This window comes from Silene latifolia, chromosome 2, assembly GCF_048544455.1.
Source record: "Silene latifolia isolate original U9 population chromosome 2, ASM4854445v1, whole genome shotgun sequence".
Classification (NCBI taxonomy): Eukaryota; Viridiplantae; Streptophyta; class Magnoliopsida; order Caryophyllales; family Caryophyllaceae; genus Silene; species Silene latifolia.
Window position 1 is genome coordinate 194,507,310 of NC_133527.1, and position 27,726 is coordinate 194,535,035.

The 27,726-nt window shown below is 34.8% G+C and overlaps 2 protein-coding genes across 2 annotated transcripts in view; one reads left to right on the forward strand and one right to left on the reverse strand.

Moving 5' to 3' along the window:
- The window catches only part of LOC141644176 (uncharacterized), a 61,635-nt gene that overhangs the window by 1,058 nt on the left and 32,851 nt on the right, over window positions 1–27,726 (reverse strand). The window contains exon 2 of the mRNA XM_074453647.1: window positions 33–1,980. Within this exon, the coding sequence (XP_074309748.1) occupies window positions 33–350 (318 nt within the window). The 5' untranslated portion in view covers window positions 351–1,980. The remainder of the gene's footprint in view (window positions 1–32; window positions 1,981–27,726) is intronic.
- On the forward strand, window positions 21,470–23,010 carry LOC141632323 (F-box protein CPR1-like). Its single transcript, XM_074444880.1, has 2 exons — window positions 21,470–21,548; window positions 21,656–23,010. Exons 1-2 carry the CDS (start codon window positions 21,475–21,477, stop codon window positions 22,872–22,874), a joined length of 1,293 nt encoding a protein of 430 aa, XP_074300981.1. The 5' UTR covers window positions 21,470–21,474; the 3' UTR covers window positions 22,875–23,010.

Genomic DNA, 27,726 nt, shown 5'->3' on the forward strand with positions numbered 1-27,726 from the left:
GTTAGATACATTAATATTCAACAAAAACTTACCGCAATTTTGTTCTTCCACCATTCATCTGAAGCACTTATTCTACCTGAAGCAGGATCCAACCCAAGCCCAGTCTCTCCGTTCTTTAAAAACTTCCAAAGGTACCAATCAGTTCTCATTGAATCAAATTTATTTTTCATACTTTTAAACTGATACTTTCGACCAGTTTTCTCTTGCACCTCTTTGTGGATCTCATGCCACCTAAAGGCTTGTCCCCACCCATTTTTATGGATGTAGTTAATACAAACCTCACATAACACCGTCACATCATTATCCGTCCATCTAAAGTTTCCATCCTTTTTCTCATTACCTAATTCCATCTTAACCGTTGAACATGAAACCAATTTATTAGTATAATGAAACCAGCAAATCCCATTATGAAATTAAGCTTTAGAGATACGTATTTTAGTTGTTGCATTACAATTAGTGATGTTACTGATATACAAATTTTCGACTCACGGTTGACATATATACACACAGCCACAAGAACCAAGACGCAGGCCAACAGCCTACCAGCCTGCAACATCATTAGTAGTTGGAGCAAATGCTAAACTATTCTAGTAGTTGATCAGCTACAAATTCAAGCAAACATTATGTTCACCATTTTACTTTTATTAGTAGATCAGCTAGTGTTTTTCACTTGTCAACCTCAAATTTCTGTAGCTGAACATCACATTATTATGACGCTATAAATGGTTGTCCTAGATGCAAGGAGTGTAGTACAGAATAGCAGACAAAACAATGAAAGAAAACCATATAGAAAACCATAAAAGTACCCAGTACAAATCATTAGGAATTTGAATAAATTTTTCGGAGCATATATTAAAACAGCTAGTCTTGCTTGTGACGGGCTAATCCCGTCACAATACCTCTCACAAAAAGGGAGAGGGGACAAGGTGAGGCACTTCCCATGTGCTTCCCCCTCACCTTTCTATGGGTCATTTGTGAGAGGAAACGATATCCGTCACAAAACTTGTGACGGATATCGTCGTCACAAATGAGAATTTGTGATATTAAAATACCACCTATAAGGCTGTCATTCCCAAATCTTTCGTCCTCTGACCACCTCTCTCTTTCACACAAAATTTTCTCTTTATTTTTACTTGGCTGTATATCCTAGCACGAGTGAAGTTTTCACTCTATTTTCCCATTTGAGTTGGAAGAATCAATTTATGCAAAGGTCAAATTACTAGGGTTCTTAGAAAAAATAAAATTGAGGTTTCTTCGATCGATTAGCTGATTTGAATTATGTAAAGCTCCTAAAGAACCAAGACTCCAATCATCCATCAAACTGATAACATAACTCCTACTAATCAAACCATGATCATCCTCTACAAAACCCACCTATAATGAAATTTTAATTGGATTTTCTATTCATACTAGATAATTAATTAAGCCAATTTGACCGAATCACGCTAAATTAATGAAAAAGAAACAATTAACAATACCTCTATCCGTAGAAGCAAGTCGGCGGAGCAATCCGATACTCAAGTCTTGTACTTGTGAGAGTGCAGTGAAACGGCAATGGTAATTTTTTTTGGAGAACTATTGAATTGAATGAGGTTTTTTTTAATTGGTAACATTAAAGAAAAATAAGGGTAAAATAGGTAGTTAAAAGAAATCGAATTTTTGATTTCTCAAAAGCTACATGAGGTAGCTTTTTATTTGAATGTACCTTTTCAGGTCAAAAAAGGTAGTTGCCAAACACTTTAAAAAAAATCAGGTACCTGAAAGTTTTTGCAAAAAAGCTACTTGAGACAAATCAGGTACCTGAAGCGTACTGCCAAACAGAGCCTTAGTCTTGTTGTAAGTTTATATCATTAGCAAAAAAACAATTTACTCTATTGTAGAGGGATTCGAACCCGGGACAATTAATGTAAAACCAAAGCCTTTACCATTGAACAACAAGATGTTTAATGCACATATAATGGGATAATATTTACTTATTTACTATTTAGCAATAATTGGGGTAACAAAAATCCGTCTTTTAAATGATTTTTTTTATGTTTGGGGGTAGCGGACACCACCCCTTGCTCCTAGGTGGGTCCACCCTTGATACTAGTGATTACAACAATGCGAAACAGGGTGTTATGAGTAAGGCCAGTAAGCCCAAAAGAGGATAAAAAGTTCTATTATAATCAGATGCTAAAATTGAGTGTGAAGAATTAAATTGTTCATGAAAAACATTCTCAAAATAAAAATATAAATAACTAACTGAGACCATCAAAATGAAATAGATAAATAAATAAACGGAATAAATGAATTATCCATTAGAACAAAGAGATTAATCAAATATTTCGTACTTGTAGCACGTACAAATCCTAGTAAAAGAAAACATTTCTAACAGAGCACACTTTAACTCATTTTAAGGTCGGTTAAAAAAGGGGAGGAAAAAAAAATATTCTGTATTTTCCGAGTTATTTAATAATACTTGTTTAAAGAATACCTTAGCACTTGCTTCCATTTTTTGCACAAATTTTTGTTTCAGATGGACACTTTTGGTCTTATTTGTCAGACGGATAAAATGTTGCAATTTTTTAAGAAAATGTAACTAATTAATTAACAAAATGTTATGACTATAGGTGTCATTTTTTACCCTAAAAATAATGTGAATAATAATGGTAACATGTTATCAAAAAATAACAACATTTTATTGTAAAATGATGACATGTTACCCGTCTTATTTCAGACCAAAAGCAATGGTCTTAAGAAAAACGGACCGTATTTTTTGGAGCTTGAAATCGATTAAAACACAACTGTTTATAAAATTGTTAATAAAATGTAAAAATTAATTGTGATATGAAAAGATTAAGATCTACAATTGTCAAATTGTTATCAAATTGATTGAGTTTTGGAGGAGAAATAAAAGGGAGAACTTCTTTTTGTTATTTTTCTGAGGAGGTTAGTTTGGAAAAAAAAAAAGAAAAATGTGTAGGATATAGTTAGAGGTGTTCATTGGTACGGGACCACGATCGGATCGGACCGGACCAAACTCTCTGGACCGAAGATCAAAGAAGGGTTAAGAAGTCGATTGAGGACCAGATCATATTAATATTGGTCCGATCCGGTCTGGACTATAAAAACACGTGGACCGAACCAGACCGGATCAAATGGACCAAAGTGGACCAAATATTATTGGCATTGACATGTTTTAGCATATAAAACTAGAACTCGAGAAGTTCATGACGATCAAACTAAACAACATTATTTTCTTAACAAATTTAACTACATAATTACACATCTTATAATACATGTAAACAAAGTAGAAAATAAAATCAATAATATTATAAATTAAAAAATTCTTTTATTACAAAACTTCGGTCCATAGTCTGGTCCGCAATTTATTCGGTTTGGTCCAGGATCGGACCGAAGACCAAAGTAGAGTAAATAGGTGGACCGTGGACGGACCAAACAAAATTCGGTCCGGTTTGGTCCGGACCAAAAGGTCCAATTCGGTCTGGTCTTTGGTCCGGACCACTGAGTGAACAATCCCAGATATAATAAAAACATGTGTAAGATTTAACATTTACGTAAATTATTTAAGAATATAAATAAATGATTATAAGGAAAACAATTTTAAATAAAACAAATTCTAACAAACAAACACGGTTGACATTTTGTCTATTTGTATCTCTAATACAATCAGGTCCGCCTCCCGCGTAAGCTTCTCCGATCTAATTTTGCTTTCTCCGTTGAGTTATATATCTCCTGTGTTGCAGCCTTGCAGGTATTCTTAATTACTCGCTCCGTTCTCATTTATTTATTTATGGTTTAGGAATGGAGAGAAATTGATCGATTGATTTGGGGATTTAAGAATTTAAGGATTTAGGGTTTGGAATAAATTGAGGAATTTAGGGAAATCGAGAAGTAGTGGGGAAATGTTATGTTATTTGGGTAATGATTCAGTCAATGTAAGCAAATGAGGGTAATATTGGAATCTCGCGTTAATCGTCACTTAACCAGTCGGAAAATTAGAAAAAAATGATGCTCGGGGTAAATATTCGCCGCTAAATGAGATAACTGATTTACCGGTATTGTTATTTCAGGTTGTGGATTGTTAGGGCCTTGATCAGCCTTTGGTTGCCATAAGAATTATTTTGAATCGATGTAAGCCTTAGTCGATTTAGAACACAAATTGTTGTACAGGGCGGCAAGACTATGGAAAATGTACTATGATTGAGACGGTCTTATATAAGAATTATGACATCATCTTGTTTGATTGTAGTAGTAATTTCAGATGGCTCTTTCCCTGGAACAGCATCGAAACCTTACTCTGGAAGACTATCGAAACATGTATCAAGTAGAAAGTAATATAAAACTTATTCTTACGAAAAGGTGATTTCTGTTATTATGTACGAGTTCTTTGTAGACAGTAAGGCCGTATGAACTCTGATGAGATTCTTTTTTTCTGATCTGTTTCAAGGATTCAAAGGCAACGACGGAGGTCGCTTGGTGTTTCAATCAAGAACGGAAATCGAATCCCCGAGCATTTGATAATTGAGATATTGTCTCGGTTACCTGTCAAAACATTACTGCAATTCAGAAGTGTGTGCAAGTTATGGTACGATATTATCAAAAGCTCCCACTTTATATCAAAGCATTTGAGAAACTACTACGATGACAACAACAACTGGCGTGATTGCCTCATTGTTCAATATTCCGTAACACAAGCAGGTGAGCTCAAAGTGTTTGAGTTGTTGATAGACGATAAGAAAAACAGAGTTTTATCATATCAAGATATATACACCCCCGTCTACAATACATACTTGTGTGGCCCTTGTGACGGAATCTATTATCTATGGTGCTGGTCCTATAACGCTACTACGCGTAGTTTATGGAATCCTTCACTTAATGAGTTCAAAGGTTTACCAGATATCACTTGGAAGCCAAATATTCCACCGGAGTCAGCTTTCATACGTGAAAGTTATGGTTTCGGATATGACTCCAAGACTAACGACTATAAGGTTGTTCTAATTTTGGTCTATAGTGATACTCGAGATGAAAATTCTAGAATGACCGATAATCCTATGTCGATCTTAATCTATTCATTAAGGACTAATTCTTGGAAATACTGGGGGATATTGAAAATTCCTACGATTTAGAGCGGAGCAAAAGTTATGTTTTTGTTAATGAGTGTTATTATTGGCTTGCACGCTTATTAACTTATGGTTGGGATTATGGAATGATATTTTCTTTTGACATTAGTGCTGATACATATCAAGAGATTCAATTGCCACAATTCGAGAGTAAGCCTGACTATGGGAGTCAGCTGATTGTCTATCAAGACTCGATTGCATTTGTTTCTGTTCCTAAGGATGACACTAATTTTTGTGTATGGACATGGAATGAGGGGATTTGGACACGGAAATTTAGCATGAACCTAGACTCTGAAGTCAGTGGAGCATTCAGCGTTTGGCGGGGTAATATGCTTGTTTTCAGTCAATGGCGGTATAGGAAACTAGTATTATGTGACACAAACACAAAAGAAATCTTTGGTCTCGATGATCCCCAAGCCGGTGGATGTGAAAATATATGTGCTTACAAAGAAAGTTTAGTCTCGATCAAGAATTTTGGAAAGGATAAGAAGCGTAGAGGAAGAACAAGGCTAATAAATTTACAAGGATGTTAGAGCAATGTTATTGTCTTGTGTTATTTATATCACCAGAGGGCTGGTAAAGTGGTAAATCTGGTAATCCAATGTTTTGGGATGGAAAATTTCCACTTTGGTGTCTTGAGATTTGGCCTAATTTCACTTTAGTGCGTCGACGTTTGGCCTAATTTCACTTTAGTGATTAATGATTGGTACAAGTTTACAACATAGAAACGCGGAAGAAGGTTTTATGAGCATGCCCGAAAGAACAATAAAATGTCAATTACAAATCTCTGTATTTATTTTGAATTTTAGCTATACGTTAATTACCTACTAATTTATATTTCACGTCATTATCATTGTATTTTGATATGAGAAAAAAAAAATTGATATGAGAAAAAACGCGGCAGGGTCTTCTAAATACCAATCAACTTGATACTTGATTAGTATGATGTTTATAATTTTTTTTATTGTTTTAGGGTATATTACTTATTCATGCTTAATTGACAACTCATCAAATTTTCATATTTCACGTCATTATTATTGTATTTTGATATTAAAAAAAAAATTAAATTACCAAACTAATCAAGAAAATTGGAATTGGGCTAGAATTTAGAATCCATTTAAGTATCTATTAATCTCATTCCAAAAAAACTTTAATAATTAAAATAACCTTGAATTTGTCTCGACCGGCCCTTAACCCATACCCCGGACCCGGGCCAAATAAAAGACCTGCCTGGGTCAATATAAATGAAATGTGAGTTGTCCTCGAACTTGCTCTTAGACTCTTGTTTCTCTCCGACCTATTTTCGCCCTCGGTCGACAGTTACCGCATGAGTCGCAGGTAATTTAGTTCACTATACTTTCTCAATTGTTCCTTTGTATCTTAATTATAGGTACTAATGAAGTGTTACTTATTAGAATCGCTGCGAGGCATGTCATCTTTAGTCGATTTAGCATAAATTCTTGTATGGGACGGTCTAATACTACTTTGATTAAAAGAGCAATTACTACGACGACAACAACAACTGGCGTGATTGCCTTATTGTTCAATATTCCATAATACACGTCAACATGTATGAGTTGTTGATAGACGATATGAAGAATAGAACTTTGTCGTATCAAAGGATAAAAAACCCCGTCGACAATTCATACTTGTGTGGCCCTTGTAATGGGATCTACTTTCTATGGAACTTTTATTCTCGTGCTCCTAAGAGTAGTTTGTGGAATCCTGCACTTAACGAGTTAAAGATATTACCCGATATCACCTGGAAGCCAACTCTTCCAGTCTCTTCAAGTTACTTGCATGAAAGTTACGGCTTTGGATATGACTCCAAGACTGACGACTATAAGGTTATTCTAATTTTGGATTATGTTAATAGGTGGCAGGATAATTCTAAAATCACCGATAATCCTGTGTCGATCTTAATCTATTCATTGAAGACTAATTCTTGGAGATATTGGGGAGATATGGAGAATTTCTACCAGTTGAGGCGGAACAAAAGTTATGTTTTTGTTAATGGGTGTTATTATTGGCTTGCATCCCGCTTTTTAACTTGGGGTGGAATGATAGTTTGTTTTGACATTAGTGCTGAGACATGTCAAGAGATTCCATTGCCACAATTCGAGACTAACCTCCAATATGAAAGCCAGCTGATTGTCTATCAAGACTCGATTGCTTTTGTTTCTGTTCCTTACGATAATACTAGTTTTAGCATATGGACATGGAACAACGAGGTTTGGACGCAGAAACTTAGCATGAAACTCGATTTCACAGTGTTGGGAGCATTTAGCATTTGGCGGGATGATATGCTTGCTTTACCCTCATGGGACAAACTAGTCTTATGTGACACGACCACAAAACAAATATTCTTTCTTGATGTACCCGAAACAAGTGAATGTAAGAATATATGTGCTTACAAAGAAAGTTTAGTCTCGATCAAGGATTTTGGGAAGGATAATGAAGCGTAAAGGATGAGCAAGCTAATAAATTTACCAGGATGTTATAGCCAGAGGACTGATAATCCGTGTCTTATGCAGTTGTGGCTTATCGTGATTTAATTGTTTGATTTAAGACCGGTGTAAGTTTATAACATAGTATTGATTTAATTGATTATAATAGTGCGGAAGAAGGTCTTTAAATAATCCCAAAGGAACGATAAAATGGTAAATTACAAACCTATTTATTTATTTATTTTAACCTTAGTTTTACTTTGATAACTTAATATTTTAAGACCGTCTAAAGAGAGACTAATTAATTTTAAGGCGACCAGCATATTTAGAGATTAGAGGTACGCTTTTCTTAATGCTAATCTACTTGATACTTGATTGTCACCCATTTCCTCGTTAGAACGCATGATTTTTGTGCGCCTTTATATATATCCTAGTGTACCAATGAGTCTCGAGTCTCGCGTCTCGACAAAACACCAAAAGTGGCCAATATGGCGGACCGGCCTGTTGGCCATATCTCAAGACCCCAAACCCGTCCAAACCAGACCGAACTTAGCCTACCCCGTCCCAATCGGAACTTTGTCAAGGTTGCACAAACCCGACATGGCGTGGACCCAAATCCGTGCCTTAATCCCAAAAACATGGGGGTCGACTGACATGAATCATCTTTTAGGACCGTCCATGGATGAACGCACACCTCAAAAATGCGAAAAATAGAAAAGAAAAAGTGAAAACAAAAGCGGAGTAAAACAAAATACAAAAGTCAGGTAAACTTATACTCCCTCTGTCCAGGTCATTTATTGTCTCTTTTCATTTTTGGGTATCTTAGTCATTTGTTGTTCTTTCTATTTTAGGATTGAATTTGATGAACAATTTGGTAATTCACCCTCAATTTCATCCACATGTCATTTAGTAATTGACCATCTCCTCCTTTATCCTTGGTCTTTGTGCCAAAACCAAAGTATAACAAATGACCAGGACGGAGAGAGTAGTTTTTAAAATCAAAGTTCGTTTTTCTTTTATAAAAACTTAGAATTTAAATCGAAATAAAGATCAAAACGATTTTGAAAACCGAATTAAAACTTAGAATTTAAATCGAAATAATCCTGAATGTGTCTCGATCGGCCCTTATCCCGTAACCGGGCCAAAAAAAAGTCCTGCCTTGGTCTTTAGAAAATAGTTCCGAGGTATCACAATTTCACAATCAATGTGAGTTCTCTCTCAGCTGACCGATACAGCTTGAGTCGAACGTAATTTTTTTAACTCTACTTTTTCTATTATAAAACTCCAACTTTCTGTCTCGGTCGACCGTCATCGCTAAAGCCCTGACCTAATTTCCTGTCTCCGTCGACCGTTACTACTCGAGTTACAGGTAATGTCTTGTTCGAATCGCTATTTCGCTACGCCTGACATTCTTGTATTGGTCAGTCTCCATTTAGATTAGTTGGGATGGTCACAGTATGCGATCGTCTTGTAAATTTAGAAAAGTTAAAAAATTAGGGTTGAATGCCCATAATTAATACTCCGTACAAGATATTTCATCGATATTCGTTCAGTTCTGTAAAATGAAAGCATATTAATGTCATGAACTACTTGTTTGATTGTAGGAAATAGAGATGGCTCTTTCCCTCGAACAATATCGACATAAATTTGATTATAATAAGGATACATTGATCAAAGATATTCTTACAAAGAGGTATATTCTACGAATCTTGGACCGTGTGAAATATGATGAAATTCTTATCAGGTAAAAAAAATTGATATATTTTTCCTGTTTAAAGAAATGAAAGGCAGCGAAAGAAGACGCTTGGGGTTTCAATTAACATTGGTAATCAAATCCCCGAGCACTTGATAATCGAGATATTGTCTCGATTACTTGTCAAAGCATTGCTGCAATCAGGGGCGGACCCACACTAGGCTAAGGTGTAGCAAATGCTACACCAAAGGGGAAAAAATCTTGAGGAAAATATTGATCTGCTACACTGTAACTTTTTCCAGGCAGCAATTAATATTCTCCTTCCCAAAACAATTAATCAACTTTCCTAAACTTATCTCTCTATATTCCTAAAAATTTGGTGAGAAATCATTAATCACTTCTTAAGTAACCACAATTACCAAAATTAATCTCAGCAACTTCCATTTTGACTCTTGATTACCAAATGAACAAAAACAATTACAATTTCAGTTTCAATTTTGGTACAGTGTCAAACTGTCAAGCATTTTCAATTTTACTCTAAAATTTCTCAATTTCAAATTCTTTCAAGTATCACAATGTCAAACAATGTCAAGTGTACTTGGTTACCAAACCGCCGTTTCATCAAACATCCCCTAATTCGCCGCTGAAAATCACCGCTCCGTCACAAACCCAACGCGTAATTTTACTTTTACTCCTTTTCTGTGTTTCCAGCAATTTCATTTGTATCCGATTGATTTTTTTACAGTTTAATAATAGCTTTATTGAATAATACCGTATTCGGAAAACTTTGCAATCTAAGTATGACGAATAAATTTGTATATTAAAGTGGTCTTTGTTATGTATAGAAATTTTCCTTTGATTGAATTCATTATTTGTGCTTTGTATTCTTACGGCAAAGCTAGTATTCTGTTTTTGTTTTGATTTTTTCTTTTTTAATAGTTTTAACTTTCATTAAATTAATTGTACATTATTTGATATTCAATTTTAGATTGTAGATAAAAATAAGAACAAGAGAGACGGAGCTTAATAGCATGAGCGATAATACTTGAATGATTATTTGGTTACTTTTGGGGAATGCAATGTATATATGAACATCACCAAAGATGAAATTGTGAAGCAATTTTTAGAGATGAGACTCGTCCAATAATATAGAGGTGTTGTTGTTGACATTTTTTAAATAATATTATCAACATTAGAATTTTGCTACACCAAATGAAAAATCCTGGGCCCGCCTCTGGCTGCAATTCAAAAGCGTGTGCAAGTTATGGTATGATATTATTAAAAGCTCCTATTTTATATCAAAACAGTTGAGAAACTACTACGATAACAACAACAATTGGCGTGATTGCCTCCTTGTTCAATATTCAGCAGCAGATGAGCTAAACTTGTTTGAGTGGTTGATAAACGATACGAAGAATAGAGCTTTATCGTATCAAGAGTTAGAAACCCCAGTAAACGATACATACCTGTGTGGCCCTTGTGATGGGATCTACTATCTTTGCAGCAGTGATGATTTAGCTCCTGAACATTGTTTGTGGAATCCCGCACTTAACGAGTTCAAAATATTACCCGAGATCAACTGTTGGAAGCCAAACCTTCCACCCGATTCAACCTACATAACTGAAAATTACGGTTTTGGATATGACTCTAAGACTGACGACTATAAGGTTATTCTAATTTTGGGTTATAGTGATGATAATTCTAAAATCACCGATAATCCTGCGTCAATCTTAATCTATTCATTTCCTGGAGATACTGGGGGGATATTGACATCAATTCCTACGATTTGAAGTCGAACAAAAGTTATGTTTTTGTTAACGGGTGTTATTATTGGCTTGCAGCGCTTGAATGGCTGCTAGTGCCTTTTGGTTCGAAATTTGATAAGATAATTTCTTTTGACATTAGTGCTGAGACATGCCAAGAGATTCCATTGCCACAATTCGAGAGTTGGCGCAACTATGTAAGCGAGCTGATTGTCTATCAAGACTCGATTGCTTTTGTTTTGGTTCCTAGAGATGATTACTGTAGTAGTTTTATTAGAATATGGACATGGAACGAGACATTTAGCGTTTGGCGGGGTGATATGCTTGTTTTTACATCAATTAATCAGCAACTAGTCTTATGTGACACAAACACAAAAGAAATATTCGTTCTTGATGGACGGCCGACGGGTGTATGTCAATATATTTGTGGTTACAAAGAAAGTTTAATCTCGATCAAGGATTTTCGGAACGATGTTAAGCATAGAGGAAGAACAAGCTAACAAATGGTTTGATACCTTTTGATTCAGCAATGTTACTGTCTTGAATTATCTATATCGCCGGAGGTTGGTAATCCGTATTTTTGTTCGAAGTATGTTATCGACGTAATTGTTTGATTAATTGATTTATTCTAGTTTAAAGTTGCTGTAAGCTTAGAGCATAATATTTATTCTATTCCTATCTTGTGGTAATGTACTACTCATGGATCTCGACTCTCTACTAATGACTAGTAATGTTATCGATATACTTTACCCCGACTTGACCTAGACCCCAATCTGATCTCGACCTTACCACTAACTCGTTTCCAACCTTGCCTAATTTAATTTTGAAGGTTAAAATAAAAATAAAAATAAATAAATAGTCCTGAACTGTCTCGACCAGCCCTTAAGGCCGCACTTGGGTAAATCCAAATCGACCGACCCTCTCTTGGACGTATAAAAAAATAAATTGGTATCACAATTCACAAGCAATGTGAGTTCTCCTTGGACGTCAAGGCACCGTTGACTTTATTTTTAATATAAAACTCGAAACAACAATCATCTTTATTTCATTGTTCATTCACGTAATTCGCCCTTTGTCGACCGTTACCGATTGAGTTGCATTCTTAAGGTAATTCTGTTCACTCATCTACTTTCTCAATTGTTACTTAAAGGTGTCGAATGTTTTTTTTATTTTTTTATCTTTTCTAGGAAGAGTTGTTAATGCCGAGTTGTTAGATCCGATCTCAGACTAGACTAATATGACCGATACAAAAATCAGTTGCCGACAATTGCGGTAAACATAGACGTTATTGTTCGTCGCATTACTGAACGTGATGGAATGACGGATAGTAAAAACCATGTGAAATTGATGTTTTCTTTTTTTACTGTTTGAAGAATTGAAAGGCAGCGAAAGAAGATACTTGGGGTTTCAATTAACAATGGAGATCAAATTCCCGAGCATTTGATAATTGAGATATTGTCTCGGTTACCCGTCCAAACGTTGCTGAAATTCAAAAGTGTGTGCAAGTTATGGTACGATGTGATTAAAAGCTCCTACTTTATATCAAAGCATTTGAGAAACTATTACGACGATAACAACAACTGGCGTGATTGCCTTATTGTTCAATATGAGGAAACAGACCAACGCGAGGTCAACGTGTATGAGTTGTTGATAGACGATAAGAAGAATAGAGCTTTATCGCATCAAAGGATAAAAACCCCTGTCGACAATTCATACTTGTGTGGTCCTTGCGATGGGATCTACTTGCTATGGTGCTATTACTCTGCTGCTCCTAAACACAGTTTGTGGAATCCTGCACTTAACGAGTTCAAAATATTACCCGATTTCACCAAGGGAACTCTTCTACCTTGTTCAGCTTATCTCAATGATGAAAATTACGGTTTTGGATATGACTCCAAGACTGACGATTATAAGGTTATTCTAATTTTGGATTATTATACTCGAGATGGTAATTCTAGAATCACCGATGATGAACGTAGGTCAATCTTAATCTATTCATTGAGGAGTAATTCTTGGAGATACTGGGGAGATATGGACAATTCCTACAATTGGTATTTGAATAGTAGTTATGCATTTGTGAACGGGTGTTATTATTGGCTTGCATCTCGCGAATTGGATTATGAAATGATAATTTCTTTCGACATTAGTGGTGATACATATCAAGAGATTCCATTGCCAGAATTCGAGAGTAGTCCCATGCATGTAAGTCAGCTAATTGTCCATCAGGACTCGATTGCTTTTGTTTTCGTTCCTAGAGATAACACAAGTTTTAGCATATGGACATGGAACGAGGTGGTTTGGACACAGAAATTTAGCATCAAACTAGACTACGATGTCTGGGGAGCATTTAGCAGTTGGCGGGATAATATGATTGTTTTCCGTGAAGATTACCAGAAACTAGTCTTATGTGACACAAACACAAAAGAAATATTCTTTCTTGATGATTCGCAAGGGTTACGCAGATGTAGAAATATATGTGCTTACAAAGAAAGTTTAGTTTCGATCAAGGATTTTGGGAAGGATACTGTATATAATAAGCATGAAGGAAAATCGAGTTAATAAATTTCAAGGATACCATTCCTAGATGAAGCATGTCCCCCTGAGGATACTTTAATAGTTCAATGTTATTTTGATAACCCGATATTTTCAGTTAATGTATTATACAACCGGTTGTATATACAACTTATTCAATGTAGTTGAGTTTTATTACAAAGTTGTCGAGCTTTATTAACAAAATTACCGAGCTACGGTACAAAGTTATTGAGTTTAACAGAATAATTATTAAACTCAATAGTTTCGTAAAATAGCTTAATAACTTGTAAAATAGCTCATCAGTTTTGTGTAAGAGCTCAACAACTTTGAGCCGATTGTACAATGTTATTTTACAACTGGTTGTAGGATAGTATTTGCGGATATTTCAAGATAAACAACATTGGTAGCATATTTAAAGTTACGCTTAATCAAAAGACTAATCAACCTGATCCATATATGATCGCTATCCATTTTCTCGTTCTTACTTCTTACTCGTTTTACATGAATTTTGTGCGCCTTTTATATTAGTCGTTATTAAGGGGGTGTTTGGTTCGCGTGTGGGTATGGTTTGGAATCAGGAATCATACTCGGGTGGTATGGATTTGGAACTTGATTCCTCATATCATGTGTTTGTTTTAGTTTTGGGTGGAATGAGATCGAACTTCATCAAAGTTAAAAAAATCTAAAATACAACATTAATAATTATTTTTTATACTAAAAAATCATGAAAATGAAGAGTTGATCAAATAAATGTAAAGAAATTCATTTAAAATGTTACATTTAAGTTTTTTTTTCATGTTTTTTGGTTTTATTACTTGATACCCAATACCCATGGGTATCAATCTCATACCCACCCCCCCGCCTCCCTTAGGTATGAGAAACCCATACCTCATGGGTTTGAGGTATGGGTATGAAACCTTTATTTTTGCCAAACAAACACTTAACCCGGAAACTACTCGAACAGACAATAATCCGTAGAATTTCAATTAAGACCCGTCTAATCCCTGACCGGACCCTTAAATAGGTAATTTTTCGAAAACAGATAAAAAAATGATAAAAAACTGATTAAAATAAGCTAAAATTTCAAAATAAAATATGCTTATATTTTTTTAAAGCATTATTTTACCACATGCATGATTAATTACTCAAATGATTCACATAAATCCTCGCTTACCCCGTCCCAATTCCCAATTAGGGTCGAGTAAGGGTTACATAACCCTTAACCCGGATCTGAATCCGACCTAATTCTTCACTTCCCCTAACTCGTTTGAGTCGTTTCTAAATTTTTAATGGAATGTTTTAATAAAATAAAAAAGAAATTACTAGGAACCGTCTTGTGGGCCAAGTAAAAATCTTGCCTATGCTAACTTAACTCGACCCAATTCACCCATAGAATTAGTTGGTCGCGGCTAGGAATGTTCATCTGGTAGTCTGGACCAAAAATAGGATCGGATTGTGTAATTAATTTGGTCCAAACCTGCTGATAGTTTTCCTAACAGAAATTTAAATATAAAGAGTATAAGTTTCCAAAACGAGATCTTATCTGATAGTTCTCCCAACAGAAATTTGGTATCTCAAGCAATTTAAGTTCTCCTTGAACGCCAAGGCACGGTCGACTTTTCCTATTATAAAACTCGACTCTTGTCCTTGGCCGTCGAACTAATAGTTATCACTATTCAGTCACGTAATTTCCTGTGTCGTTAACCGTTACCGTCTCGATTTACTGGTAATTTTGTTTACTCTCTTACTTTATCAATTGTTACTTTGTATTTTAATTTTAATTTTAATTTTTGGTACGTACGGACTTGTTTCTTGTTATTATCGCTGCAACTCTTGCGAGCGTTAGTCGATTTAGAACACATTCTTGATCGGGACCATTTCGAAATAGATTGTCCCAAGTAATTGATACTACTCGAATCTGAATCAAATCGGATAATATAACCAAAAAGACATATACAACTCGCACTTGTCCAATCTTCTATCGACTAAGAGATAAAAATTTTCAAAAGTTTTCCTTCTAAACTCCATCTACGGTAAACATAGACATTGTTAATGAATTGCTTGTTTGATTGTAGGATACTGAGATGGCTCTTTCCCTGGAGCAATATACAGATACGTTTTATAAGGATTTAACGATCAAAAATATTCTTACAAAAAGGTTATTTCTATGAATCTTGTTCGGCTACTAGATAAGAAAATCATGTAAAATATGATTAAATTCTTGGGTAAAAAAATTGATTATTTTTTTCGTGTTTGAAGGATTGAAAGGCAGCGAAAGAAGGCACTTGGGTTTTCAATTAAGAATGGAAATCAAATCCCCGAGCATTTGATAATCGAGATATTGTCTCGATTACCTGTCAAAACATTGCTGCAATTCAAAAGTGTGTGCAAGTTATGGTATGATGTGATTAAAAGCTCCTACTTTATATCAAAGCATTTAAGAAATTTCTACGACGACAACAATAATTGGCGTGATTGCCTCATTGTTCAATATTCCATAACACAGGCAGGTGAGCTTGAAGTGTATGAGTTGTTGATAGACAATAAGAAAAACAGAGTTTTATCATATCAAGAGATAAACACCCCCGTCTACAATACATACATGTGTGGCCCTTGCAATGGGATTTATTATCTATGGCGCTTTTGTTCTGGTGGTCCTAAACGTAGTTTGTGGAATCCTGCACTTGACGAGTTCAAAGAATTACCTAATATCACCTTGAAGGAAACTCGTGAACGTTACGGTTTTGTATATGACTCCATGACTGACGACTATAAGGTTATTCTAATTCTGGATTATAAAAATGAGATTCCAGATGACGATTCTGAAATCGCCAATAATCGTATGTCAATTATCATCTATTCATTGAGGACTAATTCTTGGAGATACTGGGGGGATATTGACAATTCCTACGATTTGGAATTGAACAAAAGTTATGATTTTGTTAATGGACGTTATTATTGGCTTGCATACCGCCGGTTAAATTATGTTAAGAACTATGAAATGATAGTCTCTTTCGACATTAGTGGTGATACATATCAAGAGATTCGATTGCCAGAATTCGAGAGTAGGCCCGACTTTTGGAGTCAACTAATTGTCTATCAAGACTCGATCGCTTTTGTTTCTGTTCCTGAGGATAACACTAGTTTTAGCATATGGACATGGAACAACGAGGTTTGGACGCAGAAACTTAACATGAAACTAGACTTTGGAGTTTGTGGACCCTTTACTGAATGGAGGGATAATATGCTTGTTTTACGTGAGAGCATATTACTCGACACAAACACAAAAGAAATATTCGTTCTTGATGATCCGCGAGCTGGAGCATGTCGAAATATATGTGCGTACAAAGAAAGTTTAGTCTCGATCAAAGATTTTGGGAACGATGTTAGGCATAAAGGAAGAAGAAGCTAATAAATTTCGGAGGATATTAGGTTCTTGAGTAGAAAACCGATTTGATACCATTATCATGATTTATTGTTTGATTTAATTTAGTTTAATTAGTCGATCCAAGTTTACAGCATAGTCTTGATTTGATTGCTTATAAATTGGTTCAGAAGAGGTCGTATGAGTAAGGCCAAAATAACAATAGAAGGTTCAATTAAAAATCGATAATATTTATTCAAATTTTAATTTTTTTCATAACTTAAATATTTTTAGATGACCAATACATTTTCATGTATAGTCATCAGTATATAGTATTGTTTCATCAAAACCAAATTGTTATATATTGTTTTATGACAAGAGAACTCGTAGCCTTCAAACGTGTGTACCAGGTCAACCACATTTTTTTTGCGAGGGTGACATGGTTGAAGGCTAGAAGAAATAGTCTTAGGCCATAAATTAGCCTGATGGCCATAAATTGATTGCCTTAGGCCACCCCCAATCATAAATCAAATAAGTCACATACGAATAGCGTATAACTAACCGTACAATTAAATTGTTAATTAGAATAATCAAGACAAAGTCCAAGCAATTTGAAGTATATGTGTTTTATTATGGGTACAAAGAAAAAAAAATACATACAGTAGAAAACTACTTAACCTTGTTATACACGTCCCAACCAGGGCCGAGTCAGAGTCTGGTTTTCACAACCCCTACTTAACCTTACCCTTCGTTCACGTCCCCTAACTCAATTCTAACTTTACTTTATCTTGAAGGTCTTAACTTTGAACGGACTCTTAACCAAGAACTTTTTGCTTAAATGGGGTTCAAACGCAAACTATTTAACAAAATAGGGCGGCTTCCAAACTATTTACCAAAAATGGGTCCACGTCATCATTTCCGCGTTTTTCTTTTTTATTTTAAGAAATTCACCATATCTCGCTGTCCGGGACAGCGAGAATCTACAGAGGGCAAAAATGCAACAGCTGCTTTCATATTAAGTTACTTGACATGCTACTTTCGTTGTCTCCGTTCTCCTTGCTCCGACTACCAAATAATTAAATACCACCACCATTCTCTTCTTCTCACTTCCCTTATCAAATCCACATTGTTGTTTGACTTATTAGCTTCATGGTTTGTGCAAAAAACGACTCGCAATATTGCCGTTTACAAATAATTTCGGTTTCGCTCCATGGTTTATTATACTTGGAACATGAATAATCTATATATATTAGAGAAAATTGTTGATTACAGCCTTTTAAAAATCACTTTTTGAAAATTACAGCCTTATATAATTTTTTTTGAAAATTACATCCAAAATATTACTTTTCTTCTAAAATTGCACCAACTTGAGGTTTTCGGTGAATTTTGATGATGTTTTTATGATGTTTGGGGTGATTAATTGGTTTGTATCAAGGAGAGGTAAGAAATCTGGGTAAGTAGGCTCTCAAATAATAAAGGATACATCATAAAAACATCATCAAAAATCACCAAAAACCTCAAGTTGGTGCAATTTTAGAAGAAAAGTAATATTTTGGATGTAATTTTCAAAAAAAATTATATAAGGCTGTAATTTTCAAAAAGTGATTTTTAAAAGGCTGATTGTCTATCAAGACTCGATTGCTTTACTTAAAAACCTCAAGTTGGTGCAGTTTTTTTACTTAAAAAAGTCCAAGTGTCATACCCTTATCTGAGTTTAGTGTCATTCGAGCTTGATAGGACCACTAAGATGGTATAATATTCTTCCTTATTAGTTTTAATGTTGCTGCATTCCCAAGTTCGAACCCGAGGCCTTTAGCTAAGTTACAACCCCCTTACCGGTTGATCTAAGAGCTCATGAGTAATACTTCCGATATGTTGACAAGTACATAATGCAATTTTCAAGTGGATGAATGTAATCTCATTCTCAAAAATGTTTCTAAATGCATAATGTAATCATAATCTCGAAAATTATACATTCATACTTGATAGTTTACCATCTGCATATAGATTATAGAATGCACAATATTGGTAAAAAATTTGGAGTAATAAAAATGGTACAGAATGGCTACCAGATTACATGCATACTAGAGGAAATAAATAATCCATGAACTCAGTATATATTGAGATACTTTCGTCGATTCATGATTTTTACCATTCATTGTATATCTAATTCAACAAGTAAATAAATTGCAGGTTTAAGCAATCACAGATTAGAAAGTGAATCTAAATATAGAAGTCGGCTGATTGTCTATCAAGACTCGATTGCTTTTGTGACTTTTGTCTATATTCCTGACGATAGCACTAGTTTTAGCATATGGACATGGAACGAGGTGGTTTGGACGCAGAAATTTAGCATTAAACTCGACTTTAGAATTTGGGGAGCAATTACTGAATGGAGGGATAATATGCTTGTTTTATGTGGGAGCATATTAATCGACACAACCACAAAAGAAATATTTGTTATTGATGATCCGCGAGCTGGAAGATGTCTAAATATATGTGGGTACAAAGAAAGTTTAGTCTCGATCAATGATTTCGGAAAGGACATTATAGCATATAAGGGAAGAAAAAGCTGATAAGTTTCCGAGTATATGTTAAGTACTTGGACCAGCAAATAAACCGCATTTGATAGGTAGCCTTCTCGGATTCAACTTCTCAGCAATGTTATTGTCTCCGGCTATCTATATTGCAGATTTGCAGAGATGGGTAATCCCTGTTTCGGGTTCCGAGGGTCTTATGGATTGAACTTTCATGTGCATTATGATTTTATTGTTTGATTTACTTTAGTTTAATTTTTCTTGTAAGACAATATTATTCTACGAATTATTATTTATTTATACGTTTTCTTTAATATATAACTGAACTCAGAGATCGTTCCGTTGTCCCCTTTGTATTTCGAAAGTTTTGTCCTTTCTCAAATTATATTCTTATTACTTACCATGTATTTCACTTAATCCATAGCTAATATGTTAGTACTTCTACAAGGTAGATCCGCCACTGCTCGTGGGGGGTGGCGAGCTGAGGGTTGAGGAGGAGGAGGACATTGTATTTTGATATGAGTAAAAAATTGAATTGCCAATTCCCTCAAAAAAAAAAAAAAATTGAATTGCCAAACTAATCAAGAAAATTGGAATTGGGTTAGAATTTAGAAATCCATTTAGGTATCTATTAACCTCATTCCAAAAAAACTTTAATAATTAAAATAACCTTGAATTTGTCTCGACCGGCCCTTAACCCGTACCCGGGCCAATTAAAAGTCCTGCCTGGGTCAATATAAATAAAATACAGGCAATTAGTTAGTGATGTTACGAGTTTTGGGCATGTGGGTCTTTACCGAGGCGGAGGGGTGTGGGTGGGGGATTGTGACGAAGGTGGGGGATAGGTAGAGGAGTTTGGGTTTGGTGAAGGGTTTTGCAAGGTTGTGAGTTTGTTGTGTTTAACGGGGTGGCATTAGGAGAAGCCGTCGGTGAACGGGCGATTAGGGTGGTAGCAATGGAGGGCAAAAGGCCAAATCTGTATAGGATCCTCTTAACTTCTTATCATGTGCCTTTAGGGCACATGTTAGAAAACCCTTCATATATTCATATTCGCTTCTGGTATAAATTAGATCCATTTATCCATCAGATCCAAAATATTGGCCTGAATCAAACTCATTGGATTTGGACAAAATTCCGATAGATGAACCATCTCAACCAAAATCTTAAGATGATTGTTGAGGCTTAACTATTATATTTATTCCTATTACGCCTCACTCGAATGCCCATTGGGCTCGAAGAGAGGCGATGATTAAGGCTCAACTGTTATATTTATTTCTATTACGCCCCACACTCGAATGTCCATTGAGCTTGAAGAGTGGTTAATGTATGATTAAGGCTCAACTGTTATATTTATTTCTATTACGCCCCACACTCGAATGTCCATTGGGCTTGAAGAGTGGTTAATGCACAGTCTCGCTCCCCCGTACCGTGTGCTGAAATTCCACTTCGTGAATTATTGGAGTTGCCAAGATTCGAATCCTTGACCTTCGGTCACAAAGGCTCTAATATCATGATATATGAATCATCTCAACCAAAATCTTAAGGTCATGCATGATTGAAGGCCAACTATTATATTTATTCATATTAAATTCGAAATACATATTATTATTACATATTATTATTGGTAAATAAGATCCCTCATGTCATTTAAAAGAGGGGAAGAAGAGCTCCAGACTATATTATTTAAATAACAAAATAAAAAAAAAAATTACGAGATTGCCTTAGACGTCAAAGCACAATTAACCTATTCTAATATAAAATTCGTAGTTGTTCTTGGACTCTTCTCCTCCGCCGTTGTTCTAACTAATTATCATTAATCATTCACGTATAAATATCTCCGACCTAATTTTTTCTCTCCGTTGACCGGTTACCGATTGTGTTACAGGTAATAATTGAACTGTAGTTACTGAGTTGCTAGTTGTTAGAATCGCTGCGACTCTTGCGAGAGTTAGTCGATTTAATTAGATGTCATGTCTTGAATTCATGAATTTGTTTGATTGTAGGAAACTGAGATGGCTCTTTCCCTTGAACAATATCGAGATATTCGGAAAGAGAATCCAACTATCAAAAATATTCTTACAAAAAGGTTATTTCTTCGAATCTAGCTTGTACGACTACTAGATAATAAAACCGTGTGAAATATGATTAAATTCTTCTTGAGCAAAAATGTTGATATTTTTTTCGTGTTTGAAGGATTGAGAGTCAGCGAAAGAAGGCACTTGGGTTTTCAATTAACATTTGTAATCAAATCCCCGAGCACTTGATAATTGAGATATTGTCTCGCTTACCTGTCAAAGCATTGCTGCAATTCAAAAGCGTGTGCAAGTTATGGTATGATATCATTAAAAGCTCCTACTTTATATCAAGGCATTTGAGAAACTACTACGACAACAACAACAACTGGCGTGATTGCCTCATTGTTCAATATGCCATAACACAGGCAGGTGAGCTAAACGTGTATGAGTTATTGATTGATGATACGAAGAATAGAGCTTTGTCGTATCAAGCGATAGAAACCCCGGTCTACAATACATACATGTGTGGCCCTTGTGATGGGATCTACTATCTAAATTGTTTTTCTGTTAATCGTCCTACACGTAGTTTGTGGAATCCTTCACTTGACGAGTTCAAAGCATTACCCGATATCACCTGCTGGAACCCAAATCTTCCATCCGATTCAACTAACATGATGTGTGTAGAAAGCTACGGTTTTGGGTACGACTACAAGACTGATGACTATACAGTTATTCTAATTGTGTATTATATTGATACTCGAGATGACAATTCTGAATACACCAATAATCCTTTGTCGATCTTAATCTATTCATTGAGGACTAATTCTTGGAGATACTGGGGAGATATGGTCAATTCCTACGGTTTAGAATGGAGCAAAAGTTATGATTTTGTTAATGGATGTTATTATTGGCTTGCATACCGCAAGTTAAATTATGTTAAGAACTATGAAATGATAGTCTCTTTCGACATTAGTGGTGATACATATGAAGAGATTCGATTGCCAGAATTCGAGAGTAGGCCCGTCTTGGGGAGTCAGTTAATTGTCTATCAAGACTCGATTGCTTTTGTTTCTCTTCCTCCAAACGATCGCACTAATTTTAGCATATGGACGTGGAACAACGTGGTTTGGACACAAAAACTTAAGATGAAACTAGACTTTGAAGTTTGGGGTGCATTTAATCAATGGAGGGATAATATGCTTGTTTTTAGAGAAGCACGTTCGAAACTAGTCTTACTCGACACAAACACAAAAGAATTATTCGTTCTTGATTATCCGCGAGCTGGAGCATGTCGAAATATATGTGCGTACAAAGAAAGCTTAGTCTCGATCAATGATTTCGGAAAGGAAATTAGCGTAAGGGAAGAAAAACCTGATAAATTTCCAAGTATATGTTAAGTACTTGACCAGCAAATAAACCGCATTTGTTTAATTGTTTATCAGCAATGTTAGGGTCTTATGGATCGAACTTCTGATGTATCATGATTTAATTGTTTGATTTACTTTAGTTTAATTCCTTGTAAGACGGTATTATTCTACGAGAGTTTAATTTATACGTTTTCTTTATTATACACTCTCTTTATCCCGGTCATTTGTTTACCTATTTTATTTTGGGGCGTCTCAGCCAATTCTTTACGTTTCTAACTTTCTATTCTAGGAATGTCTTATGCTTTGATGGGTAATTTGAACCTACACACACTCTATTTGGCTCACATGTTATCTAACAATCGACCCCTTCCTATTTCCTTGGTTTTTGGGCCAAAAAAACAAAGATAAACAAATCACTGGGACAGAGGGAGTAACTGAACTTGTCTTAATTTACACAAAGTGCACTCAACAATCTGCTCCCACATTAACTTCCAAAGTTTTTTGTTTTCTCAAATTCTTATTTACGCTAGTTTAATTCGGTACACTCTTCGTTCCGATCAATTGTTATCCTTTGGTTAACCAATTATTAATGATAAGTGGATTAAGACCGAGAAAAGAACAGAGAACCAATTATTAAGGACAAGTAAACCAAATTGAATGTGAAAGATCAAATTATCAAGACTGATGGAGTATAAAACTAGACTCCGGAGTGGGGGAACATTTAGCCTTTTGGCGGGATAATATGGTGGGTTTTAGCCTAGGGTACAGGAAACTAGTCTTATTTGCCCAATTTGTAAATATCGTCGATGTTTTAGTAAATATCGTCGACGTTTTCATTCCAAAAGACGATAATACCCTTTGCATAATTACACTATTTTCTCTCTCTAAACAATTTTCTCTCAAATTCTACTAAAAATCAACTACATTTCGATCTCTCGTTGCATTAAACCAATTAAAAGATGTTAGAAATTAACGCACATCGACTAGAAAACTTAAATAAATTAAAAAAATCGGCAAAAAAAAAAAAAAAATCTCCGTGGCCAAACGTGGGATTCCAACGTTTGGACCACGGCCAACGTTGGTTTTCCACGTTTGGACCATGGCAAACGTTGGTTTTCAACGTTTGGTCCATGGTCGCATTGTTGAATCTCAACATTTAGTTTAATACGTTTAAAAAAAAAATCTCCGTGGCCAAACGTGGATTCTAACGTTTGGACCACGGCCAACGTTGGTTTCCCACGTTTGGACCACGACAAACGTTGGTTTCCAATGTTTGGTCCATGGCAAAACGTTAGATCTCAAAGTTTGGTCCATGGTTCAATTTTGGGGGTACAAATTTCAGATTTACGCAGAAAAATCTCAATGTTTGTTATTACTTAGACAATACGTTACGTAAATCAATTATCGAATAGATTTAACGGTGCGCAAACAAAAATAATTAACCAAATAATGAAGCGACTAAGTTGTTCAAGTACCGGTGATTCGAGATCCGTCGTGTTGTTAATTGTTTTTTTTTTTTAATTTAGTTGAAGTTGAGAGGAAAGTTTTTAGAGAGAGAAAGGGTTGGATGAGTGAAAGGGCAGTTATCGTCTTTTTTTTTAAAAAAAACGTCATCGATATTTACTAAAACGTCGTCGATATAAATCAGCCCCCCTTATTTGACACAAAGGCTAGATGCTCCCCCCGACTAGTCTTATGGTGGGTGTGATTTGAAAAATACGTGCTTATATAGAGTTTTCTATTTTTACAAAATTACTTGTATAAAATTGGCACTTTTTTAATTATTTATATATTTATTATCATTGTTTTCTAAAAAAATGTTGAAACTGAAAATTAATCAAGAAAAATTGAGCAATAAGCTGAAATGGATGAAATTATTTTTATTTTTATGCTATAAATTAATGATTTCAATTTCTAAAATTTTCTCAATTTTATTTTGTCATTCCCCTTATACTACAAGAATAAGAAATCTCCAAATTTTCCCGCCTAAATGAATTTGGCTATAATTGGGCTTTCTTTATATCATATCTGTAATTGGGCTTTTTTTATATCATATTTGTAATTGGGTTTTCATTATATTATATCTACAACTAGATTATGCTGAACTTTTTCTTTTCCACTGATTAATACAAAATCATAATAATAAAAAATTTTACAATTAAATATCAAATTGAGTTATACTGAGTATCAGGTTTTATAATTGTTACTACTTCGTATTACACTTTTCTTTAATATTCCTATCTAAAAACCGGGCATTCGCGCGGGATCTATACTAGTAGGAGATTAAATGTCTTCTGATCGATATTGTATGAACTCCACAAAATTCATTCGGGTTAGGGGTAAATTATGAGATTAAATTAGTTTTGTATTCATTCAGGTTAGCGGTTTAGAGGGGGAGATATCAGAAGATATATGATTTTCGGCGGCTCAAAAATTGGTCAACATGCTGTAATGGTGAAGGTGCGTGGTGCGGTATCGTATTTGTGTCGTAGTAATTGGCTGGGTTGAGGTGCTGGAGTGATGGTGGTGGTTGTCGGTTGGTGATTGGTGATAACTAATAAGGCTTATTAATGGAGGGAGGAGGCCTAAACAAAAAATGGGGATGACCTGCTAGTTTTCTGGATTTCACAGGTTAAAAAAGACGTAAGTGTAGTATGAGAAGAAGATGGTAATAGTATGATTTATTTTGAGTTAAATTAAAGTTCGGATTTTGAATTATTTTGACTTACAAAATTGTAAAATATATATTATACATAATCTGAAATCACATTATATTATTTATATTCAAAAATCGATTTTCCTTTTACAAGTTAATCTTATTTGTTGACTTAAATTTGTACAAAATTAAAAGTAGATTTTTTGTTGGGTATTGTAAAGTAATTTCTTAAAATTTATAGTGCGGGGCGCATAAAGTAGATTTGAAATAACAATTTTATTAATATAATAATGCAACCTTGGTATATTGTTTCGTAAAACTTAGTGAATAGATATATAAATTTGTAAAACATACAAAAGAAAAGAACTGAAATTAATTAATTTGTTTTTTCAAATGGGGCTCACCACTAACAAAACAAATGCATGTTTTCTTAAAATCTCTCGGCCAATGAGGAAGTTTAAAAAAAACTCAGCTTTTATACTATGTAGATACTATGTAGATATTTTAACCTCTTAAGCGAGCTATAATCATAATTTTGGGATTTTTATAATTTTCTAAAAAAATGAAATACTCTTTCCATCTCACTTTTATTGTTCTCGTTCCATTTTTTGATGATTTAAGAAAAGATATTTTAATACGAAATTTACCCCTTGAATGAAAGGCAATGGAGACTATCACTGGGATGAGGATGGTTGTACCTAAATTATCTAGGGGCAATATTGGAGATTACAACTTTTCTTTGCTAGTATCCGATAAATTTAAGGGGAAAAGGGGGCACAAAAAATTGGAATGTAGAAAGGAGCAAAATTAAGAACAAGCTGACTAGGCCATGCCTCGAGCGAGTTTTGGGGGTAAAAATATTAAACTATAACTTTTTCTTAAAAAAAATTAATTATTATGATTAGAAATGTAGTTAAGATTGATATTTTTGCCCCATGTAGAATTTGAATTTAGTTTCGTCAGTCAATGCATAATAAAGTAACGACATAAAAAGAAGAAGGAAAACTTTTCAATACTACTCCCTCCAATTTTCTATTATCTTCCATCTTTTTTTTTTCACACAAGTTTGATTATCTTCCCTCTTTCCTTTTTTGGTAAGTTTCATTCATTTTTTTTATTAATTTATCTCTCCTAAAAAATCAACAATTTTCATTACTTTATCTATTCTTTATTCATCATTCATTCTTTATTATTTTCTCTCACCTATAAATTTCACAACTTACAATACTTTATTCCTTCTTTCTTCCCCTTTCTTAATTTTTGTGCCCAAAAGAAAGGGAAAGATATAAGGAAATAGGAGGGAGTATATATTAATTTCAGAAACCAAGGGACTTGAATGTAATTAAAGAAAGTTACACTAATTAATTATACTATATAGTTTTAAATCAATAGCACCGTGTGATGGATCTGATTAAGGGATCTCAATGCAAATATTATATAGTTTGAGTTAAAATTAAATTATATAGAAGCTTGATAATTTTCCTAAACATTTGTAAGAGACTAAAACATGGTCAATTTCCTTAAAATAAAATAACTAATTAAGATGGCCAATTTTCTTAAAATAAATAATTAATTAAGATGGTCAATTTCAAAGAGACTAAAACAAAGAAGATGCTTGGTAATTTTCCTAAATATTTATAAAAGACTAGAATATGATCAATTTCCTTAAAATGAAATAATTAATTAGTATTGTTCCGGGTGTAATTCCAGAGCAGATATTTGTTACCACTCGTAGCTTGTAGAATGATGTCCTTGCTTGAATCCTTCTTGCGGTCTCCTGAAACGATGAACAAACTGAGGGCTCGGCTTTGGCCGAGCGTACTCACTCCGACGCTCAAGTCAGTAAACTTAGAGAGAAGTTGTTGTAACTTGGCCAAGAGTGTATTGTAGAGAGATAAGGAAGATATTACCAGATGAATAGTGGTTATTAGGTCAATTTGTGGATCCTTTCCTCAATGAAGGTTGAGGAGTATTTATAGGCTTTTACCTTTTGTCACGTAGTGGCCAAGTGGCCAAGTGGCTAGCAGGTGGAAAGACCGTTCTACCCTCGGCCGATGGGCCTATGGCAGGCTGGCCGAGGGGTCTTGGATATGAGTACGCGGATATGTGTCCCGGCTGGCTAGTTGTCTGGCCGAGACCCAGGTGACAGGCCGATGGTATGCATCGGCTAGACTGTCTAAGTTGTTGACGTTGCTGTGGATATCTTTGACCTTGCTCAATATGTTG